This window comes from Astatotilapia calliptera, chromosome 7 (genome assembly GCF_964374335.1).
Source record: "Astatotilapia calliptera chromosome 7, fAstCal68.1, whole genome shotgun sequence".
NCBI classification, from domain to species: domain Eukaryota; kingdom Metazoa; phylum Chordata; class Actinopteri; order Cichliformes; family Cichlidae; genus Astatotilapia; species Astatotilapia calliptera.
In genome coordinates this window covers 47,668,794-47,693,428 of record NC_137428.1, presented here as the reverse complement: position 1 = coordinate 47,693,428, position 24,635 = coordinate 47,668,794, and the positions used below count along the sequence as shown (strand labels likewise).

The 24,635-nt window shown below is 39.7% G+C and overlaps 3 protein-coding genes and 1 non-coding gene across 5 annotated transcripts in view; all 4 read left to right on the top strand.

Moving 5' to 3' along the window:
* The window catches only part of pik3c2a (phosphatidylinositol-4-phosphate 3-kinase, catalytic subunit type 2 alpha), a 44,863-nt gene extending 39,291 nt beyond the window's left edge, over window positions 1-5,572 (top strand). For both annotated transcript variants that reach the window (XM_026175139.2, XM_080303764.1), the window contains exons 25-33: window positions 354-510; window positions 1,130-1,239; window positions 1,724-1,931; window positions 2,033-2,157; window positions 2,434-2,551; window positions 2,639-2,720; window positions 2,990-3,096; window positions 3,214-3,339; window positions 3,543-5,572. In XM_026175139.2, the coding sequence (XP_026030924.2) occupies window positions 354-510; window positions 1,130-1,239; window positions 1,724-1,931; window positions 2,033-2,157; window positions 2,434-2,551; window positions 2,639-2,720; window positions 2,990-3,096; window positions 3,214-3,339; window positions 3,543-3,725 (1,216 nt within the window). In that variant the 3' untranslated portion in view covers window positions 3,726-5,572. The remainder of the gene's footprint in view (window positions 1-353; window positions 511-1,129; window positions 1,240-1,723; window positions 1,932-2,032; window positions 2,158-2,433; window positions 2,552-2,638; window positions 2,721-2,989; window positions 3,097-3,213; window positions 3,340-3,542) is intronic.
* A 1,453-nt stretch (window positions 5,573-7,025) lies between these two features.
* rps13 (ribosomal protein S13) lies at window positions 7,026-10,148 on the top strand. Its single transcript, XM_026175133.2, has 6 exons — window positions 7,026-7,356; window positions 7,846-7,894; window positions 7,993-8,071; window positions 8,979-9,148; window positions 9,345-9,445; window positions 10,075-10,148. Exons 1-6 carry the CDS (start codon window positions 7,334-7,336, stop codon window positions 10,106-10,108), a joined length of 456 nt encoding a protein of 151 aa, XP_026030918.1. The 5' UTR covers window positions 7,026-7,333; the 3' UTR covers window positions 10,109-10,148.
* Window positions 9,620-9,752, top strand: LOC113027535 (small nucleolar RNA SNORA19). The gene has a single exon (XR_003273095.1). It is a non-coding gene; the product is annotated as a small nucleolar RNA SNORA19 (small nucleolar RNA).
* Window positions 10,149-15,515: 5,367 nt separating the features above from the next.
* On the top strand, window positions 15,516-19,574 carry LOC113026382 (uncharacterized). The gene is made up of 3 exons (XM_026175118.2): window positions 15,516-15,934; window positions 16,469-17,778; window positions 18,650-19,574. The coding sequence occupies exons 1-3, from the start codon at window positions 15,772-15,774 to the stop codon at window positions 18,872-18,874; spliced, it is 1,698 nt and encodes a 565-aa protein (XP_026030903.1). The 5' UTR covers window positions 15,516-15,771; the 3' UTR covers window positions 18,875-19,574.
* The last annotated feature ends 5,061 nt before the right edge of the window (window positions 19,575-24,635 follow it).

Genomic DNA, 24,635 nt, shown 5'->3' with positions numbered 1-24,635 from the left:
GGTGACTGTATTTCAGGAGCAGAGGATAATGACTTTGAGCACAGTAAGATTAATGTGTGTTTTCAGTCATGACCTGATTCTTAACTGAGATTTTCACACAGTGTCCAGGTTGGCTCTGTTACAACTACACTCTTCTATTTTTGGCCTTGGAACATTTTCTTGCTGAAATGTTTATACATTCATTTATTTATTTATGTATTAATTCATACATACTCCTTTTTTAGTGTTTTACGTGAGGGAGGATGTCAATTTAGGCCATGTTTTCCCAGAGGTTTAAACAAGTGATGAAAAACTTTTTGCTCTTTTATGAGAAGCTGATGTCAAATCTTGTCTCCACCCTTTTTTCCCATCAGAGACCGAGCTCCGTTTGTTCTGACCTCTGACATGGCGTACGTCATTAACGGAGGCGAGCGGCCCACCAGCCGCTTCCAGCTGTTTGTGGACCTGTGTTGCCAAGCCTACAACCTCATCCGCAAGAACTCCGGGCTTTTCCTTAACTTGTTGTCACTGGTGAGAGAGAAAACAAAACAAACAAGCCCGAGTACATACACACATGTGCATAGTACATAGCACTCTAGCTGTTCATACACACATTGATGGTAAAGCGAGTTTTGTTCTTGTACTTTTGTACTGCTGACTGTGCCATTTAACATCTTCATCTGTCCCTATTACTGGTATTGGCCTCCTTTTTGTCACCTTGTTTTCTTTTACACCTGCAAGAGCCAAAATAACAAGATATGCAAACCAAGAGCATTCATAATAAATCAACGCCTCTCTGTCCTAGAAATTTGTGTGCAATAAACTTAGAGGCTCTGCTTAAGTGAAAAGACTTCTGTTTATTGCATTTCTAACGGAGACAGTCTTGGTGTCACTGAACTGAACTGAATTATACTGATTCTTTGCCTGACCTCGCTGATTATACATTGGACAAACAAAATAGTAGACACACCTGTCGGTGCAATTAAGCAGCACCAGTAAGCACATATTCCAAACTGAACACACAGCAGAGTTAGAAAGTTCTGAGTAATAAGTGGGCCAACATGCAGAAAACTACTTCAGATAACTCAAAAAAAGTCACCAAGTGGTATTCACCTCAAATATCAGGCATGTGTTTCTCTGTCTGTTGTAGATGATGTCATCAGGTCTCCCAGAGCTGACCGGCTCTCAAGATTTAAAGTATGTGTTTGATGCACTGCAGCCACACAACACAGATGCTGAAGCCACCATCTTCTTTACCAGGTAAATGTATTAACATCTTTCTCCTCCAGTCCAAAAAACAAAACTAAAAACATTTTGACATGTTTATTGTTTGGGGGGGGGGGGGGTTTTAGCACATTTTTGTTCAACTTTAATACTTTTCTCTGATTCATTCCACTCTACGTGGCAGGTTTTGTAGCAAGATATACTTTAGTGTACAGTTTATGATGTCAGATACTAAAAGTCCACCAGGTGGCAGTACATGATTAGGAGCAAAACAGGAATAGCTGCTATCTCGCTATGCAACAACACAACAAAAGTACAACCAGAACAAGGCATGCTTGTTTTTTGAAAGACCAGTCAGACTGGATTGAAACTGGAAATGTGCTTTGAATGTTTATTTCTTCACATAGCCAAAGGTCAAGGGAGCATAGTTAAAAATTGTGTCTTTGGCATGTTAAATATTTAGTTTCATTTTCACCTGATCTAATGCAGATTTCCTCCCCTTATTTTCTAACTGTCCCAGGCTCATAGAGTCCAGTCTAGGAAGTGTGGCCACCAAGTTCAACTTCTTCATCCACAACCTTGCCCAGCTACGATTCTCTGGTCTGCCGGCCAATGACGAGCCAATCCTCTCTTTCTCCCCGAAGACATATACTCTGAAACAAGAGGGACGCATCGTCCACGCCTCCATCTTCTCCTTTCAGAAGAGATATAACCCAGACAAGCACTATGTGAGCACCAGTGAAGTCTCATTTTGTTTTCGATTTTCCTTTTTCGTCTCATACTGGATTTTGCCCAAACTGTAAACTGGCTGTTTCTCCGCTCTGTGCAGATCTATGTGGTGAGACTCCTGAGGGAAGGTCAGAATGAGCCACAGTTTGTCTTCCGCACTTTTGACGAGTTTCAAGAGCTCCACAATAAACTGACTATCCTCTTCCCTCTCTGGAAGCTGCCAAGGTAGTTTTGTCACCACCCGCTTACTCCCTTATCATCCAACAATGTCATCAATCTAATTAAAACCTGTAAGATAGTGAACTGGCCAGTTAATTATCATGTTTTGGAGATGATGCAATCTTCGCTAACACTCCCAAAATGCCATCCTGCTGTAAGCCTAATAATGAATTGGTGTTTTGTTTTGTTTTTGTAATCAGTGTTGTGACTGCCGGTCTAAGTGTTACATCAGATTCTGTAAAGTAGATCGGCTAATCATACCTTGCTTCTCTTTTTCTCTAGTTTCCCCAGCAAAATGGTGCTTGGCCGAAGCCAAATTAAAGAAGTAGCAGCCAAGAGGAAGCTGGAGCTCAATAACTATGTCCACAACCTGATGAGAAGCTCCACAGAGGTTACCCAGGTATGCACACACACAAACAAACACACTCCGTATACTGGAATGATAGTAATCAGGAATAGATTTTCAGTCTTTCTGGTCTTCTTCTAGTGTGACCTGATCTACACATTCTTTCATCCAATTGCGCGGGATGACAAGACAGAAGGTGTGGATGCCATGGCCAAAGCACCTGGTAAATACCATCACTTTTCATTTCCATTTACTGTTTGTCATTTTCTTGACACTGTTTGTGCTTTTGCTTTCATTACTGTGCTATCATTAAGCCATGTACTGTTTATAAATATCGACAAGTAATTTACCAGTTTGTCAAGTCACTCTGAGTTTGTAGGCAAAAATATTTAATGGTTCATTGAATAAAAATTTAAAATGCATATGCATTTTAAAATGCATTTGCATGCATCCAGATTCATGAGAGTTATGTGTGGCGTGTGACTGTTGCAGAGCCTCCACTGAGTCCCACTTCTGGTCGGGTGGAAGGAGAAGTGAAGCTGTCAATCTCCTACAGGAATAGTACTCTATTCATCATGGTCATGCACATCAGAGACCTGGTAGGCTTCAAGAATTAAATATATATTTTAAAATACTGTTTTGATCCGTTCATGTCATTTCATTCTTTTTCTATTTCTCTCTGTTGTCATACAATTAACCCGTCTCTTTCCTGTCAGGTTTCTGAAGATGGAACAGATCCCAACCCGTATGTGAAGACTTACCTGCTTCCAGATCCACACAAGACTTCCAAACGCAAGACAAAGATCTCAAGGAAAACCAGGAATCCTACCTTCAATGAGATGGTTAGGAAATACTATAAGCTATATTTATTATCTAGTATGGCATTGTTAAGAACCATGATCGTAAAAATGTTAGACTATTTTGATATTTACAGATTTATTTTTGATATGAAGATGTTCTACTGAGGTACTGAAATCCAAGAACTTCATGGTCAGCTGCCTAAAGACACTCACTTTGCTAACTTTTCCATTCTCTTCTTCCACAGCTGGTGTACAGCGGCTACAGCAAAGAAACTCTGGGCCTTCGGGAGCTGCAGCTGAGCGTGCTCAGTGCTGAGTCGCTGCGTGAGAACTACTTCCTGGGTGGCATTACGCTCAGGCTCAAAGACTTTGACCTCAGCAACGAGACGGTCAAGTGGTACAAACTAACGGCCGTTCCATACTTCTAACCCCTGCCCACCTCCCTCTGCCGAAGCAACAGTTCTGACTCTGCCTCTTCAAGCAAAAAACAAACAAAAAACAGCGCTGCATTCAAATCATATGGGAAATGCAGCAGATGCTTACTTGAAAATGGTGGTCACCTCAGCTTTCAGTTCACTTCAGCACTGCTCTTTCTTTTCCTTCTTTTCTTTTATGGATGAATTTCCTACCATTCAGATCGTTCAGTAATAATCTGCAATATTTTACTTTCAAATCTATTAAACCAAATTAACTATTTCTTCCACATGAATTGTGTTGTAATTAGTATTCTTAAGATTTCATAAGAAGAATACTTATGTTCTCATTGCTGACAAACATATACCACGAGCAACAACATTCTGCTGAATTTTACCATGAGGTTGCATGTAATTATGTTGCCACTGAGGTTATTCCCATATGACGTGAATGTGTGGAAAAACTCCTTCAGACGTGCCCTCAAAGGGCGATCGTTCGGGCTAATTCACAAATCTTCAAACGGGGGAGCCTGGTCTTCATTCTTCACCATTTCTTTTTTTCTTCCCTCTACAGCTAATCAAGATTGTTTTTGTGACAAACAATCTCCTCCTTTTGTCTCAGTTTTCCTAAAGTGTAACAAAGAGCTGTAACGTTTTGTACATTTTGATATTAGAGGACCAAAACGGCTTACTTTCAGAAGAGTATATATAGGCTGACACATTTATTTTTTAAGTAATAGAAAAGGGGCTTGTTTTGACATTTTCCTTGTTTATTTTCTATATAGACAAATAGGAGGCATCAGGGTTTCCTGCTTTGTAGCAGATACCTCTGGGTTAGAGCAGAGCGCCAGGAAATCAACCATGACCTTAATATTCCCCAAAAATGTGCCAAAAGTAATGAAAAGGACAGTAAATCAAACCACACTTTCATCAAGGTGCCTTTGTTTGTGCTCACGCTCAACATGGCCTTATTACAGGTTATATTTTATTAACAATGTGATGTCCTTATTAAAGAAAAATCTATATTCTATAAAGCTATATCAGTAGTTCTTCCACAGCAGGTCTAAGTGTGGGAGTGCAACCTTTTTTGTGACAGTGGAATGCCACTAAATGCACAATACTAGGTCTTTCACTCGTGGTATTACTTGACTGTTTTCACACAGCACACCTTAAAAGGGGAATTTGTATAATAAGCTTCAGAACATGCTTTTATACTTGCTCGGGTTGAAGATTATGATTGTTTGAAGACACTGATTGGTAGTCTGTTTGGTGCGTTCTTCAGATGGTTCAAAACCACAAGTCAGGAACTGAGTTACTTCTGGAGTCTGGACCTGAGGCTGTTTCACCTTTGGGCAGCAATGCCACACTCACCCCTAGTGCCTAATACTGGTGTAACAATGCCATGAGTCACTGGATGGTAATAGCTGCCAGTGAAGTCCAGAACAAGTCAGGTTTTGTGACATTTAGTTGAGGGAATGCTTTGGCAAAACGACACAAATCAGATACTGAAAGGACAACTTTACCTTAAAATGTCTTCACAAAAAGGGAACAGGAATCGTGAGCATGAGATTAGCTGCTTTCTTCTCTACTTGCCTAACTATGAATCTAAAGTTGTTGTTAATGTTTAATAAAGAAATTAAGATAAATGTTTCTAAAAAGTTTTTTAGAGATCCACAAGACAACGTCATGTTATGATTATTAGTGGCTTCATTTGTTCTTTTAGCAGCTGTACAAAGAAAGGAAGCATAGTTTGTATTAACATGGCCAGTTATTTATTCCTAATTGGTGACCTCTTGCCTGAATGGATCAGTGTGTACTGTAATCCTTCTTTCTTAAAGCAAATTAAATGTTTTTGGAACGTATGTGTCAAAATTGTGGTCTTTGTGTGAAATTTGTTTGAAGGTAGATTACACAAACCTGCTTACTGATTCTATTGTTTCAATTTTTTTGCGCGCAAGTTAGGTACAGTACTGTGCAAATGTCTTGAGCTACCCCCTAATTTCTTTATATTTTGCTCCCAAGAGACCTTTCTATTATATATTTTTTCTTTAATTGTTCTTGAACAATAATTCTTCAGGCTTCCTGAGTGGCTTTTTCAAGTTTTTATTTGGATGTTGCCTGCTCTTTCCCTCAATTTGAATCCAGTCTTTGTACCCAACCATCTTCTGAGAATTTTTGTGTTTAAGCTACTTAACTCTGACCTGTGAGTCATTCAAGCATAAAAATGGAAACCAGTATGGTATCTACATATTGAACAAGAACCAATTTTCCATCGTCTTATTTACATGTATTTTGCTCACATTACTTCATTTGAATGTATGCAAATTGCCAAAGATCGCTCAGTTTGACAGGCGTAAAATAGTATTTTTCCTCCAACAAGCTGATTCCTAAAGGACTATTAACCAGAAACTTGGCATATCTTGTCATGGTTATGGATACTTTGAGAAAACCTGGAAACGTGCAGATAAACATCTGTAAACGGTATTCTTTAAACTGGAAAGAAAAGAGATAATCTAATAACTGATAAAGAATCTGGGAGTACATCTGTTTTCTTGAGAAATGGTTTCAATGTAAGGGTTTACAGCCATTAAGAGAAATGAAGGGAAAGTATTGCAAATTACAAACTGCACTGAAAATCAGTGGCAAAAGGTCTTTGTGTGTTGAATCTAAATTCAAATGACTGGTTTAAGTCATTGTCATTATTTATGGAGAAGGTCAGAAAAGAGTTACAACAGTGACCCATTTCTAAAACATTGTGGGGGCTTTCATCCACCATGTAATACCAGCTGAAAATCATCTGATTGGCAACAGCATCATTTTCAACATAATGATCCCTAACACACTTCCAATCCATTGGTCATGGACTGGCATTCGCATTTCCACAGCACTCAGATCTCAATGTTATTGAAGCAGGGATCATCTTCACAGAGAACAGAACAAAAGGCAGTTAAATTCCAAAGGATGTGTCCTTCAAGAGGCCTGGAGTTATTTCTGAAGATATTTGAATTTACAAGAAAGCTTGCTCAAGAGTTCAGGCTGCCGTGAAGAATAGAGGTGATCAACAAATACTCTTTGAAATTGTACAGACTCTATTTCAGCCTTATATTCTGGATTTCCATGTGTGTTCCCTCGTTTCATTAAATTACTGCTCCCATTTCCCGTTTTATTTTTGCACAGTACTACATAACACTACAGCTGGATGAGAAATACCTTAATTTCTGCAGATATGAAGAGAAGCTATTTTACGAAAAAATCGTATGTTGCGGTGGACCACTGTCTGTGTTTACCTCCACAATGTATATTGAGCTTGGTGTCCCACAAATTCCGCTCACATGTCAGTGGCCAGTTTCTTCAATTGAGAAAAAATGGCGCTAACTAAAGCGGTTTCAGTGTGATAAAAATTAGCGTCCTTTACAAGGTATCGTTGTTCAGCTATTACAAACTCAAATATTCAGTCAGACTGAAGAAGAATGAGGGAGATACTAAAAAGCTGAGCTAGGGTAGTTTTGTTGACGTCAGGTAGCGTCAACAAAACTCCGGTCTACGTCATTGCGTCATTTCCGACGCAGGCGCAAAATACCATTTTCTGTCGCGTGTGCGGCCTCTCTTCCTCTACCGCCATCATGGGTCGCATGCACGCTCCCGGGTGAGCTCTCTTTTTGTCTTTTAAAGTTGGTATTTTCCTTCTGTAGACTGGTTTTGTTTGCAGGAGATAGTTTCTAAACATGTTGTGGCTGACTGGGGTCAAAAATGAAATCTGGGATTCAACCTAAAAGTGAGAAATTGACTTACATGCACACAGTCAGTCGACATCCTCCTTTAGCTAGCTTGTGGTAGCCAAGTTAGCACATTTGCGCATCGAAACGATTTTAACTCCCCGAGTTGTACATCATGTTGTATATAAATGTATAACTTGCAAAGTTTAAGTCACGCGTGTTTCTTCTTACTGATAAAGTTAATTTACTGTGAACTGATCATTTAGTTAAGATTCATGATCGGTAAGCCAGCACTAGTATGAAGCGAGCATAACCCGGCCTAACGTTTTTTCCCCTGTTGACTTGACGATAGTTTTTGCGTTGTTCTGACCAAACTGTCAAGTTCTCACTACTAACGGGATTTTGTTTCTCGCTTACAGAAAGGGCTTGTCCCAGTCAGCTCTGCCTTACAGGCGCAGTGTTCCCACTGTGAGTACACATTCATTATATTTCGCTAAAGCGAAGTGATTATTGCACATTTTTTGAACACGCGTCCTTTATTTTAATACCGTCCCCCATTTTTGTAGTGGCTGAAGCTCACATCTGATGATGTCAAAGAGCAGATCTTCAAGCTGGCCAAGAAGGGTCTGACTCCTTCCCAGATTGGTAAGTGCTAGTTTAGGTTTTCTTCCCTGCAACATGCAGATGTTGAGATTAATTACATGACATGACTATAATAATTGAAGATCACCACAGTTCAGTTCACAACTTTTGGCAGACTCAGATATTGCTGAGCAGTTTAAAAACGTTTGGCTGCACATTACTTGTGCTAGATGCCCTTTCAGATATTTGGCTGACCATGATGTTGATACCATTATGCTAAATTTCTGCAGTAATTTTTAATTCAGAATTTCTCATAATTGTAAACGTTGGGGTTGCTGTTATCATGTTCTTGTTGTTCTTTGTCCTCTGAGCTTCAGTGCAATGTAAACCAGATGTATTACACACTGTCTAGTCTTAAGTTTTTACACTGTCATTCTAAGCCATTATAATACAATAAGAAGTGTATGTTGTTTTCTCTGATATTTACAAATTAGGATAGATTGTCTGTATTGTGAGTAAAGTAAAGACGAGATGGAGCAGGTATAAATTTTCCTATTGACTGATAGCTACAGGCCTCAAGGGTCCACAGAAACTCATGTCAAATCAAAACGTTTGGAAAAGTCCTACAAAGATTATTGCCAACTTATCTTACTGTGCAAACAATCATTGAATAAAATGACTTGTCATCAGTGACAAAAAAATGTGATGCCATTCAGAGAAAACTTCAACTCTTTCTCTGTTTAGGAAAATTACATTAGCCAGATGCCACTTGTGTTACATAAATCCAGGAAACACAATTTACTCACTTTGAAAATTTTTTAGTTTTGCTTTTGAATCAATATGCAGTCTTCATTTCTCTGGAATTTTTTTAATCTGTTTTAAGACTGTTTTGGCAGATTTATGCAAAACTTAATTTGTTGGCAAAATCCCATGCCTGTTTCAGTTTTATCATGTCTATAAACCTTTCTAGGTGTTATTCTGAGGGACTCCCACGGTGTTGCCCAAGTACGTTTTGTCACTGGCAACAAAATTCTGAGGATCCTCAAGTCCAAGGGTCTGGCCCCTGACCTGCCAGAGGATCTGTACCACCTCATCAAGAAGGCTGTGGCGGTCAGGAAGCACCTGGAGAGAAACAGAAAGGTACAGCAAAGCTAGGCCAATGACCTGGAACAAGATCCTATAGCATAACTTGGAAGATAAGTTTGTTTTCCATGTAAAATTAAAAATGTAATTTTGATGTTGTCATCAACAGTTTAAAGGATTTTTATTCTTTGGAATGCAAGCAATTTGAAATATAATGGGAATTGAATGCAACACGTTGTTGTTATATTTGCAGGACAAGGATGCCAAGTTCCGCCTGATTCTCATTGAGAGCAGGATCCACAGGCTGGCCCGTTACTACAAGACCAAGAGAGTACTGGCCCCCAACTGGAAGTAGTATGTATCTGTGATGCTTTGGAGATGCTTTTCTTGTTATTTGGATCGGAAAATTACATTTTTGCATGTCGGTTACCTGTTTGTTATCAAAAAAAAATTGTCACAAATGGTAGTTTTTATTACAACACTAATCGTTTAACTGTATTGTAATGTTCACTAAGTGTATACATGGAAGTGCACAATTCATTGTCATGCTCCTCATTGTTTATTAGGAGTATTGATATTTCTGTTGTGCTAGAGAAAAACTGGAGGTAAATTAGCAGAGCAGCTACTTGGTGCAGTCTCTGCCAGTCCCCTTCACACAGTGAAACTATTTGTGTACATGTGTGGTTTAGTGTGGATGGACACATTGATGTTCTAAAAAGACAACTTGGTCCTTTTTATTCAGCTGTAGTTTTGTAGGTTTGCACATGTGGCGTTTTAAGCATGTTGTAATTTATGTGGCCAACATGAACTTAATTTTGAATATAAAGAAATAATTACAACAAAGTAAAAATCATGAGTGAGTAATAGGAAAGAGATGGTTATACTTGTTCCCCAAAAAAAAAATATATGAAGATTTAATGGGTTTTTGTTTTTAAGTCAAAGGTTTTTGTTTACTAATGTTTTTTTCCCCTTTCTGTTTACAGTGAGTCCTCTACAGCTTCTGCTCTGGTGGCATAAATTCTACACTTTTGGATTAATAAAACCGTTTAAATTGGGAGTTGTTTGTTTGTCTTTTTGTGTGTATGTTAAGATTTAGAGATGCACTTGAAATACAGGCCAAACACCGAATACAAAAAAGAATACATTTAAATGGACCGGTACTTTTACAGTGCTTTTCTACTCTGAGCGCTCAAAGCGCTTTACACAACTTGCCTCATTCACACGAGCAATGTTTTTTTTTTTTTAATGCTCTTTCTACATAAGTGCTTTGTAACACACACACGCATTCATACTCCAGTTGATTCATGGAAGAGCAACTTGGGGTTAGACTCTTGCCCACTGATATTTAGCACACAGACTGGTCTAGCCACCAACCTTCCGAATAGTAGGTGACCTGCTCTACCACCTAGGGGAAAACAAATGCAGCAATACATGCCCATTGAGAGCAGGGCCCTATACTACAGGGAAAGTTCAACATACCCAGGGCACTTTTCATCATCACTTACCAACATCAGGATAAAAGGTCACATAAAGCTGGTTATCAGCTCACTAACTTAAACCAAAGGTTAATATTCTAATTTTCTGTAAATGTAATGTTTTTCCCCACAGTGGCTGTTTCTGTTTATTTAATGTAATATAAAGTGGAGTAGCTTTTCTTTAAGCAAAGGCCAAATTCCACCCTGGATCAGACTGATTTTAGAGAAGTTATTTGGGTCTTTGCACATTTTACTAACCAGTATGTCCTAATTTGATTGTGGGGAATTTAAACTGAAGAAAGGAACACCGTAAGCACTATTTTTATTAGACTTTTATAAGTTCAGATGGCCACAAATTTTGAGACCTACCTGAAACACTGCCGACGTGCTCATGTTTGTGTTTGGGAAGGTAGGATCCCTTCAGGGTTGTCACAAAAAAATCAATATTCGGAAGGTAATCGTTACTAAGAAAATTACTTTTGAATTAGATACTCATTCGCAATACTATCTATACCAACAGTGCTGTTTTTGGGTCCTCTTTGAGATCATAGGTACTTCACAGGGTACCATTGAAAACAGGCCGGCATACAGCTCCTAACTAGCAGCTGAATACACGAAGAGTAGTTTGCATTCACAGCATTTTATGAGGAATTTCAGGATCTCTTTTTAAAGCTTGTGTCTTTAAACAAAAATGAAGTACTAAATAATCGAAGATGTAACTATATAATTTTAACTATTAAAATTTACCCAGCGGTTAGAGCAAAACAGTTGAAGTATTGAGGTTTCATTCCATTTGTAGCATCAGTGTGCAAAGCGGGATATGTGGAAGATATTAAAAGACTTGATTCTAGAAGTGACATTGAATTTCCTCAGGCCATGTGTCAAAGGCCTTTGCATGTATTTTTTAAGAATTACAAACAACATTTAGTTCATATTGGTTTATTCATCGTGACATAAGACCGTAAGTTGTATTTAAATTGTCTGTGTTAACGTGATGTAGCAAAGACTGATGAAGCTATGCAATGGTAAGATGTCCGCCCATTGATCCCTCCATAATCCACATTGCTGCTCCTCTTATAACAGTGAAACTTGAACACAGTGATTACTTACTGGGCCTACACCCAAGTTGTGCCCAAGTTCAAAATCATATAGGGTTTTTTCAGGGTTGGGGGGTTCCCCTTATAGCAGGGGCTCCCAAAGTGTGAGGTGCAAATCTGCAGTTTGAAATTACAAGTATGTACAATTTCATATTTATATACATTCATTGATTTATATAAAAGTGAATTAAAACTGTTAATAGGAGGATGTTACTTTAAGTTAAATTTACTTTTGTGTCCCATTGGCTAGTGGGTCACACATTGCTCTTATCACTTAGCATATGATTGGGTTGCTTTAACAATTTATAACCAACAGCCTATGATGTTGATGTTTTTCTAATTAAATTCTCAAGGAAATTCATCACTTTATCTTGTATTTTGATCAGAGTGAAGATTTAAGATTCGGTGGGCCTCAGGGTTTTTTTGTTTTTTTATTTTTTTCAAGTGGACTGCAGTATTCTTTGGCAATGGCTGCTCTGAAGTATTGGCCATCCCAACAAGCAGACGATTCCCTATGACCAAGCACTTAGTGGGGCAATACTTGGGAGGAAAACCTCCCTTTTAACAGGAAGAAACCTCCGGTTTTGAAATATTAAGCTGTTGTAATCAGAATTAAATAAGTATTTGGTTTTACAGATTTAGTGTGTATAATTTAACCAAATTTGATCAAAATGGATAGGTAAGCAGAAGGAGTAGTAATTTTGCTGCTGAATTAACCTACCCAACCCCATTTGTGGTTTCAAACTGAATGTCGATCACTGGTCTGACTCAAAGAAAGGATGGAGAACCTCCACCGATGCATTTGTTGACATCTAAGCATAACATCAGTTTAATTAGGCTCAGCCAGTAATAAATGCTGGGTTTTTGTGGTATTATCCTGTCTCATATTCAAAGTGTTCATCTGTTTGAAATTAGCGCTGCAGCTTTCTTCTATAAAATAATTATTAGGGGAGACCGGGGATAGTTGTAACGTGGGTCAGTTGTAACACTTCCAATTTCTCCAATCAGGGCTAAGTTTCAAATGATGTGACTCATCCTGTGCATGCCCAACTCAGTTCTGCTATCACATGTGAAAAATCAGCATATTTTGTCAAACACAGACAATTTAACATGAAAAAAAGTGATTTGTATGCCAAAAAGTAAGTTTTTCTACTTTATTTCAATTTGTAATAGCATTATCTGCTTTGCAGTTAAACTCATCAAACTTAAAGTAGTGGATTCAAAATGTAATGCAAAGTATTTACATGTCTCTGCTATTAAATAGTGCAGCTATTTTCTCTGCAGCACAATTACCCATTGCATGGTATGGTCTCAAACACGAAGAGTGAAATGTTACAATTAACCCCATAGTCTGGGTTAGTTGTAACATATCCTGGGGTGAAATGTAACACAATGAAATAAGGGTACTAACAAAACATTAACATGTAATCTTTGTTTATTCAACACATGAATGCACTTAGAGCCATTTATGTAGCTGTGTGTGTGTGACAGAATGGAGAAATCTAGCTTTTGAACATATTCCAACCCCCCAAAAAAAGACAAATTATGGAAATTTCTGCAACTGAATATTTCATTCATTTTGGTTGGTCTTCCTTGAGTTTGGCCTCATTGGCTCAGTGGGCATTATAACTTACAACTCTTGCACCAATTTTGAACATAACAATGAAGCTGAAAAAATGTAGTTGTTCACCAGCATGGCAATTCCATTACTTTTTATCATGGCTTACCTTGGTGTGGTTTGCAAAGTGCTTCAGAAAGATGAGGAAATCTGTTTCTTGCACCCATCCTGACTTATTTCCACTACCAGTACTTCCTACTGGTCCATCTCTGACACAGTGGTCTGCATAATGTATGTGTGGGAACACAAACAGTGGAGGAATTGTGTTGCCAATGGTGATCGTGGCTCAAGAGTTGGGAGTTCGCCTTGTAATCGGAAGGTTGCCGGTTCGAGCCCCAGCTTGGACAGCCTCGGTCGTTGTGTCCTTGGGCAAGACACTTCACCCGTTGCCTACTGGTGGTGGTCAGAGGGCCTGGTGGCGCCAGTGTCCGGCAGCCTCGCCTCTGTCAGTGCGCCCCAGGGTGGCTGTGGCTACAATGTAGCTTACCATCACCAGTGTGTGAATGTGTGCGTGCGTGAATGGGTGGATGACTGGATATGTAAAGCGCTTTGGGGTCCTTAGGGACTAGAAAAGCGCTATATAAATACAGGCCATTTACCATTTACCATTAACTGCATATACAAATGCGACCAGTGAACCTCTCTGCTGATGTCGTTGCCCCAACTTGTTTAATATAAGTTAAAGTAATAGTGTGGCAACTTGTAACATTTGCATTGTTACAACTAACCCAGACTGTTGCTGTTACAACTGACCCAGACTAGCTAACATTACAGCCAACGGCTAAAACATTAGCACTAAAGACCCACACAGAATATATCCCCATAGACATACAAATAACATACTTTAAAAGAGCTTCAATTTACAGACAGAAATGTCAAAAATGTTACAACTATCCCCGGTCTCCCCTACATGTAGTGTTTCATGTCCACTTTAAAATAAAGTGAATAAAAGGATCAATCAGCGTGCGCTGCTTATTATAAACCTAACCTGCTCCCAACAGTTTTTATTTTTTATTTTCTCAGCTGCAAACTCTGTGCTGAATAAGGGTTTGAGAGTAAAGATGATATATAAAAAACATAATTCAAACATAGGTTTAGTTTACATACACAATTTTATATGAAGTCAACAAGTACAGTGTAGGTGTTTTTCTTTTTAAATTAAATTAAATTACTGGAATATCGCTTGCTGCCAAGAGAAAGAAGAAATTGAGAACTAAATTTGTCTAAACATCTATATGTATATATGAAGCTCATCTGGGAAACTGTCTACTGTTACATATAATTTGCAGTGTCTAAATGTTCACAGATTAATTCCAAAGTTAACTCTTCTTCCATTTCAAAGGAGACAAAAATGTGGGATAAATGACATAGAAAGTACACTTTAGCAAAAATACATTGATTGAGTACATTGCCATTTATGCACTGATCTCCCTGCTTTGATATCTGCATTACATTATGCCAAACAATAGGCTTTTGTTTATGTACATGGGTTTGAAAAAGAAATTATTCAACCAAGAAAGTGTCACAAAAGGAAAGTTAAACTGCATTCGATGAATGACGTTCCCTCCTTCTCTCCCTACAGAGGTCCAAGGGATCTTCTAGGAATGATGATGCTATTTTCTGGAGTATTGATTGGTCAGTAGGCAGTGGATGTAAACACAAAACATAAAGAGCTAGCGCACTCCAGTGTTGTCTGTTTATAACAGCGTGACAACTCTTTTGAGCACAACTGCTACTCATCAGATGTTTCTACTCTAAAACATAATTTGCGCCTAATGTTTCAATATTAATTCCAAAGTTAACTCTTTTTCCACTTCCCTGGGACAAAAGGTGGAATAAGTGAGAGTAAAATCTAACAAAAATACATTTCTTCTCTGCATCACTTTATGCTAACCAATAGGCTTTTGTTTTTATACATAGGTTTGTATAGGAAAACAACCAAAAAACGTGTCACGCAAGGAAAGTGAAAGTCCATTCATGAATGAAATGCTGCAATCTCTATACATTTTGTTTTTATCTCTGGGAAACTCTACAAGTTTTCGTTATTATCTAAATTCACTTTTAAACCCGGGTTTTCCAGGAAGCTGAGGAAATTACGGGCACTTTCTATGCGTCACACGTTACGTTACCTGTGGGAGGAGTTAGCAGACGAGTAGGGATCTAAGCGAATACAGTTACTCTGTCCAATCACGGTGCAGCGTGACGTCAGTATGTTTATATTAACGGGAGTGTTGCAACCTCGCGACATTCAACTCCTGCTACTACAACGACGAAAATACAGCTGAAGAACATGGAGAAAATACATGAGAACATTTGACGAAGGACACCAAAAAATGGCACAGTCTTGCCGAAAAATGAAGCGACAAAACATCGACGCATATCTGTCACCGACGAATACGCGAAATCTCTTGGTTTTCGACGAGGAATACCAGAATACGTGAGGAGTTGTGTTCAACACAGTCGCCGAAACTCGAGAAGAAAGACGTGAAAATGGCTACGGTTGTTGGTTCCCAGACTAGCTCTGAGCGGACGGCGATGGAAAGGTTTGGCAGCGGAGGGATGGCTATTCTGCCGTGGACTAAACAGATGCTCACCGTGCTGTGGGAACAGCTTCGGTTGCTGGTTCAAGTCATTTACTACACTTTCCTGTCAGGTAAGAGTGAGACGAAATCAAAAGTTTTTCCTTGCGTCTTACGCCCACTTTATAGCTGCTAAGGTTAACCTTTGGTGTGTTTACTGATGTTGGAAATTATAAGACCACTGTGTAGGTGTAAGATATGTTTAGTTTTTTTAATATAGTAACTCATTAAACGACATACCTTTTAGCAAACTTAATATTCTATGGGGCTGACACTATGCTGTGTTTTACTGTCTGAATAGTTCCTCGATTTTTTTATTTTTTGTAGATGGTGTTTCTTTTCCAACTTCCGCAATGTTTACGTGCGTTTTCAGCATTTGAACATTGTTTAGACATCACAGTAACACTTCCTGTAAAACACTTGAAGTACAACACACGGACTTGTATGTTACACTCAGTAAACCTTCTTTGAAATAATACATAAAACTGCAGTACAAACACAAACCTTGTCTTGGCCTCATAGCATGAATGGAATAATTATTTCTTCAGAAAATTTAACTTGATTACATTTTATTGTACTTAAAAGCTTTTTTTGTTTTCTTCTTCCAGTTTTCCAAATGTTCAGGTTTGAGGTTCACGTGAGAATCACAGACGAGACTGGTCAGCATATCCAGCACATGACCACAGCCACAAACCCAACAGAATCATTCCTCTTCACCTCTTTGTTTGAGGGAGACAACATGGTTGGTGGTTCAAATCCCCTCTCCAACTTCTGTGCAGACGTTGGTGACCCGTTTGCTGGGAAATCCACTGCTGAGGCCTTGCTGTCCAGTCTCCGTGCTGACGACCTGTGTTGCGGGCTTGTGGATGAGTTTGTGTCCAGAACAGCTGGCAACGAAGAGGGCATCTTTCTGGGACACCAATCTGGCTGGAAAATGGGCTTCCCTGGCGACTGGAACTTCTTTGTGTCGAGCGGCGAGGACTCGGGTTCAAACGACACCTGCCAAAAAAATAGTGAGGAAGACCTCAAATGGGATATTTCCAAGGAAAAAGTTTTCAAGCAGGACACATCAGAAGAAGATAGAAACTCTCACTGGAGCAGTGAGGAAGACCAGAACACAGTAGAATTTGAGAGTGACGAAAGTAAAGCACTTTGGGAATCTCTGTCAAAATCCAGTGATCCTTACAACCCTTTCTTTTTCTCCGCCTGCATTTCAACTAACACAGATATGGGCAAAAGAAAAAGTGAAGTAAAAGACTGTAGCGACACCGACCTCATGTCCGTAAGCAAGGCCAGTGAGGAAATGATGGGGTCTCAGGGCCTAAAGAACTGGGTCTGTCGCTCCGACAGCGAGAGCAGTTGGAGCAGTTGGGCCAGTTCGGATGGTTCGAGCCCTGACATCGACAAGGAGGAAAGTGAGAGGCTGTGGGACTTCTTCAGCAGTCCTGAAGACCCTTACAATCCCATGTGTTTCACTGCATGCACAATCAGCAGCACAGCTCCCCAAGCCACCATGTTATCTAATTGCGAAACCCCAAAATCTGACACAGACACAGAGGAGAAGGAGAGCACCATCCCCCCTTCATCCGAAGAGGATGAAGAATCACTGTGGAAATCTCTCTGCCTAAAGGATGACCCTTACCACCCTTTGAACTTCCAGGCACCCCTTCAGAGCTCTCCAAAACGAACACTCCTGCAAGACGATGATTCAGATATTCTTAATGTTCACCACACACCAAATTCATCCACAAAAGCAAAGAAATGGGCAAAAGCACCCCAGAAGCCTGTGCTGCCAGAGAGACAGACAAAGCATCACTCCCATCCAGAGACTATACTAGTGCCCTGGAAAAGATCTGGACAAACACCCACACCAACTTCAGAGATGAAAGAAAGCAAGGCTGACACCACCCAGAAGAAGGTAATTGTCTGATAATTTCTTTTTATTCTTTCACTTTTTCCACATGGAGATGTTAAAGGAACCCAAATACAAAAGTTTTGGTGTATTTATTATTGTTTTTTAGCTGTGGGCTAAATATATTAAACTGAATGAGTGTGTAAACATATTGTCAGAAATCACACTCAGTTCATTGACCCAAACCAGGGGTAGGCAACTCAAGGCCTCGAGTGCCAGTGTCCTGTAGGTTTTAGATATCACCCTGTGTCAACGCACCTGAATCAAATGATTAGTTCATTCCCAGGCCTCTGGAGAACTTCAAGACATGTTGATTTGGTCATTTAGCCATTTGAATCAGCTGTGTTGGATCGAGGACGCATCTAAAACCTGCAGGACACCTGCACTCGAGGTCTGGAGTTGCCCATCCCTGACCCAGACAAATATAGAAGAGGAGGTGATCTCATATTTAAAGTTAGAATGTTAATATCATGAAGAGGAGGGCCTACTGCTGACTCATGTACTGCGTGTGTGTGAAACAGAGATAAAGATAACTGTTTATTCCTTCCTCCAGACTGAGTGTCTTAAGCTGAGTTGTTTGTTTTCGCTTAGCAACACTGGTCGTCATGACTAAGCCAGTCATGTGACACCAGCGAGTCAGGAGAGACTGACTTCCATGTGTATCGAGTTGCAGCAGTATTGCAAAGTTAGCACAAAGGTCTTATGATTGGACAAAGTCACGTCATATTAGAAAAATCAGTACTTGGAGTTGGAAAGAGTTGACTCAAATGTAGCTTTTAGATATTTAGAGTTTATGATCCCTAAATACAAGCACTTAAACGTCATATGACTTCCAGTATTGTTCAATAAACTATAATATAATTCTTCTGAATTTCAGGTTCGATTTTCTCCTGTTGTCAAACTCCATGTCCTGCGGACCTGGCCGTTTGCGCGGCAGGCGTCTCGTAAAGGACACTGGGAAGAGATGGCACGAGACCGTGACCGCTTCCGGAGGCGAATTGATAAATTGGAGCAGGTCATTGGCCACTGTTTCACCCAGACCCACAGAGAGAACATGCGGGCCTACCTGGACAGTGCCTTGAAAAAAACAAAAGGGTCCTGAACACTGACTGTTTCATTTCCTTTTAGGATGAGAACTTGTGATTGGTTGCAATGCAACAGTGATTTTTGATTTAGGCCAATTAGAATTTTGATGTTAGGCCAACGTAAAATGTTTGGTGTCGAGTTGAACAACTTTGTACCTCAGAAGGTTTTATACATTGTGTAACTGTTGCACTGACTGACACTTTCTCATTTTAAGCTCCGCGTTACTGTGTGGAATGTTGTTTTTGTATGCCTTATATAATGACCTAGTAATGTAACTTATTGGTGAAGTTTGCCATTTATTTTTTACCTTTGTTTTCAGCAGTTTTTATGTGTGAAGAAACCACAGTCGTGACTCTAGAAAAAAGTAGAAAAGGATATCACAAAAAAAGCAGAGCTTTATATTGCAAAGTGTTTTGAGAAGTTTTGTTAAGCATGATGGATACGCGTCAGGTTCTGGTGCAATTCTTGTCTTACTGTCTTACAACTTTAGGATTTGATATTTAAGTCTTTGTCTTGTATTTTCTTATATTCCTGCACATAAATGGCAGCTTTTTAGTGCTGATTGTGAAGATGGGCGTTTATCTGATTGTATTTGCTGCATAACACTTTGTCCTCTGTGACTCACTCAGCTTGTCACAATAACATTGTGTGGCCAGACTGTCCCGAGCAAATTGATCATTAGGTGCTCTGAATCAATAAAATTTGTTACATTGTAACTTTTTTTTCTGTTTGGCTTGTTTCACAACCTGACAAATGATTGGACAAAAAAAGAAATGAGTTCATACGTATGAGAAATTGGTGAAGTAAAGGTGGCCCTGAGGTCCCAGAAATTTGCAAACAACACAATGCTGAAAAATAAGTAAATCACTGGAAAAGTGATGAGATTCAAAGCGTGAATGGCACAAACATGGTGTGGGGTTGTGTAAACGTGCAGAGAAAGACAAGTTTCTCTACATTCTGAAAAGAAAGTGTGGATATCAGCACCTCCAGCCTGACTCTGACCAAACAAACTGGTTTAACCTTTTGACCCCATCTGGACACACCCAAGTGTGGTCATCCAGGGTGTGAAATTTCCAACAAAGCATGTGCCTTTGTGGACTTCAACCACTGAAGAGATAAAGGTAAGTGCATTTCTGATAAGGTGATTTACAGGTCAAAAGGGTTGCTTGGTAACTGGAGGTCTGCAAGACAATTTTATTGTATACAAAGTGCTGACTTTGGCCTGCTCCCTATCTGAATATGAATATATATATATATATATATATATATATATATATATATATATATATATATATATTTATTTATTTTTTTTTTTTTTTTTTTTACTTCTCATGTGTTTTCCCTTACATGTTACCACACACATGCACACAGGAGCTAATAATTTCCCACTGGGACGTGAGTCTCCGTGCAGAGTGGCTGCCGTAAGGCTGTCGTAAGACGAGGGTTAAAAACACAAAGTATGATGAAATGACTTTCCTGAGGGATGAAATCAATTAGCAGGTCTCCCCACCCCGTCCCCTCCCACATGTGCACACACCATGGTGCAAAGGTGAGCAATCACTGACATTGTTGCTGTGTCAACGCAGCGGTAAGCCTACTGCTGATCTCCCACCACCTCCTCCCCTTGCAGCATGTTGTGTATGTTATTCACCATCTGCTTCAGTCTTGCACCCACCCTTGAGTGGAGTTCATTATACTTTAATATCACTAACTTGGGTTATTTCATACATTTAACCGCACCAAAAATAGTTCAAGCCAGAACTTAATTTTAACTCAGTCTAAAAATCTGAAAAGAGTATGAAATCAATTTATCAGAAATTCAAACAACCCAGACAGACACACAGAGCTTTTATGGGAACAAGAACTCTGTACTGCTTGTGACGGCCTTTCATCTAAATATGATCTGCTATTAAATTTATTCTTTTAGCCCTAAAAACATGTGAAAGTCTTTCACACGATGTGCTCAGACCGTCCTTGCGTGTATGTTCTTTACAGACATCAAAACATGCTTGTTATTCAGAGTGCAAGGCTGTGGAATGAATTTTGTTAAGAGAGTACATTTTCTGGATGCTTTGCTTTTGTTCTCAGAGGCTGGCCTGATAACGTCGTCTGTAAGCTGGAAAACAAATTTTCACATCTATGGGGTTTTCTCTTTTTTTTGGTGTTTGCATACAGGGTGGTGAAGGTGGGGGAGGTACATCTGTCCCTCTAATTTCCTTTAGCCTGCCTGTCTGATTTTACAGTCAGACATGACTTGACTGGCTTAACACTGAATAACCAACCAAGGATTCTATGTCCTGCTCAAGGGCACTACAAGAAGACAGACAGTGATGAGGGCCAAATGAAGCTCATCACTTCACCATTCCGGGAATATAGTAGCTTCTCCTTCGTTGATCCCTTCCTTCCTTCCCATTTTCTTCTTTAACCCACTCCCCTCTCTTTGTATCTCTGTCTCCATCTTTCTCCTCCTCATCTGCTCCCAGTACCATTAGCTCAGTGGCCTAGGCGACCCCGTCTCCAGGCAACCGGCAGGAGTGGCGAGGCGCTGAAAGGATTGCAGGTGATTGCAGCAGTGGTGGAAGCAGAAGCAACAGCAGAGGCAGTGGGCTTTCAGTCAAACACACACACACACACACACACATACACACACAAACATTCGGTTGCCCCCTCTTACTCGCCTGCCAGAGAAGTGTATCTCCTGGGTCACAATTAGCTGATGATGCAACCTACCAGCAGCTATTGTGTCTGACACCACCTCATACAGACAGAGTGCATGAAATACAAAACGCAACAAGTCTGTTTGTCCTGCCCATTACATGGATTACGCGATCCAGGCTGTCTGTGTAATAAGATGAGGTGTTTGGTTCATCTATACTCTCTCTTTGAGACACATGTTCCCTTTTAAACTTGCTGTTTGTGATTCAAATTATTTCACAACCCTTTTGTTCAATATTGAAATTGAATGCGCCAGGGAGAATACTCTGTCTCACTCACCGATCAACAAAATCAACTAAAAGGTCCTTTCTGGGCCCTTCAACTGGCTCCAGAGAGAGCAACATAAGGAGTGGTTCACCACCAATTTAAGTGCATGGATGAAAACAGTAATAGAAGAAATGCTTACTGTTATTATCTTTCTCCCTATTATTTTCTCCCTAAGATCCACCTCCTTAAGTAAGTGTGAAGTATTGCATAGTCAGACATGAAGCTATGTGGTAAACAGTGATCCATGGCAGTATATAGCCCGTTTATGTGGATTAGTGCGTCTGAACAACACCCAGACGATACAGACAGATGGTTCAAGCTGGAGCTGAATTTAGATGTCGTGTTTAAATTTAACCACTAGGGGACATTGCCTTCTTCAACCGTCTTCTGGTACGTGACATAGCACACATAGACATCATGGTTACTAATTGATGACTGCAAGAAACGGCTACAAGATGTGCTGCAGACCCCTGTCACGTTTTTTAAGAGTCACGTGAATGCATCAGTTATTCATGTTATTCACATTCAAGGGCTCGCCGTTTAAAACCGACAACAGCATATTTATAACGTGACTTCTTGTTTTGTTTTTTTATTAGCTTCCAGCCTTCTCTGAAACATTAATCTGTAACTCAAAATAGTCTCTTTCCTGGAATGGCATGTATATTTGGTGCTTACTTCCGCAACTAGATGACCATATCTGGACATCCAGTATGGTCATTTGTCATCTCTTTGAGACACAAGGCTATGTGGACACAAAGAAATGATGTAGGTCTGCTGCCCTCATGTGGTGAAGCTGGTAACATCACGGCAAAAGGGTTTTCTTGTTGATGTTGTTGTTGTTTTTTCTATGACTTGCTGTTGATTTAACTCAAAAGAGAACCCAGTTTTAGGCCAATGTTAGGCCTGAGTCTAAAATTAGATTAAGGTATCTGCAGAGTTTTAATTTGTTTGGACCTGCATACAAAAGGGAACAGCTGTTTGTGCAAGGCAAATAAACAGAAAGGCATGCACATTTCACAACTTTTAAGGAACTAGACTCTGGCTTAATTTTTAACAGGAAATGAATGGGGCGAGAGAGAGAGAGAGAGAGAGAGAGAGAGAGAGAGAGAGAGAGAGAGAGAGAGAGAGGTAATGAAATGCAACAAAATTCCCTGCTGGATACAAAACAAGGAAGTTCATTTTTTCGGTCAAATATTCAGTCCCCGTAGCACAAAATGACATTTACAATACTTTACTGCAATGTTTTAGGGTTATTTATTTATTTTAAATTTTTATTATTATTATTATCATGATTTTTCCAACTTGCAAAACCAACTAATCCACTGGTGTTTGAGAAGGTGATGGTTACAGTAGTGACAGTAGTGCTCAGCATGATTTTTAGGCACTAAGACTGCATTAGTCTCTCTTATGTGTTCGCCAGTTTTCAATGCTGTCAAAGGGAAAACAGAACAAATTACCCTTTAATCCAATCTAGTCTGGTTTTTGTGAGATCCTGCACTGACCCAGCTGATGGAAAGGCCTCTGATTGACCAGGATCACTAGAAGTGTTGTCTTATTAAAAAGGTGAGCTCTTGTCCATAAAGCCTCACATTTAAGTATGTGATGTCTGTGAAGGTTCTCAGTCATCCAGGTCATGGTAAACTAAGGAGCTTGGAGAGAAAAGTGACTGTAGTTCTTTAAGTTTCTTGAAGATATTTCACTTCTCATCCGAAAAGCTCCTTCAGATCTAAGGGCAAATGGTAGAGCGTGTCAGATTTTTAAGACCTATTGGGAGCATTCCTAAGAGGGTCGTGGACCCACTATTGATCATCTGCCTAATCACATGAGCCAAGGTGTGAAAACCAGTGTGGATCTCCATCAGCCAAGGTTTCAAGTGAGCCCATTGTGAGACCTTGCCCCACCCTATCATGTAACTTACTGATCCTTGAGGTGATTGCTGTTGTTATATTATGCAGTATAAATTACACTGAACTGAATTATTTTGATGTTTATCCTACAGCTAACTCAATCAATACAATTTTTTTTCAGTAAAGGCCTTTAGAGATATATTAAAGTCATTGTTTTTTTTACATTTACAGTATTCCAGGCTTTCCCAGTATCCTTTTATATCATGTGTATCATTATATGTCATGTATCAGTAATAACTAATGATACCTGTATTTTTGCCCTAACTTTGAAAGAGCTTTTTTTTATTAGAAAAACTAGTTGCGTGGGAAAATATGTGCTTTTATAATAATAACCAACATTTGGGATTAGGTCACGCCTGACTGTTATTGAATGCCACAACTGGGGCAACCTTACTGGGATCGTGCCATTGAAATGGTCGTGGCAGGGCAGGCAACCAGGCATGTTGCCTGCCCTGCAACATGTAGAGTCGCTTGAGTGACAGAGCTTCTCCTCCACAGATTCAGCAGCAACTCCAGGCAGCAGTGATTGAAGAGTGGGAGCCACCCCACTGGATGACATCCGGAAGTTAAGCCTGTCCATGGGGCATATTAGTGCAATGATCAATGCAGATGAGGGGCACACTAATTAATGATTGTGTGTGTGTGTGTGTGTGTGTGTGTGTGTGTGTGTGTGTGTGTGTGTGTGTGTGTGTGTGTGTGTGTGTGTGTGTGTGTGTGTGTGTGTGTGTGTTTTACTGTAACCTGCAACATACAGTGCATATGTTAATTGGGATTTTTTTTTTTTTTTGGCTCTTTTTCCTTATAAAAAGATAATGATAGTCTCTCCTTGTCTTCTGCCAGAATGCCTGTATTTACTGCCTGTCTGTCATGTGTTGTGCTGCTCAGGAA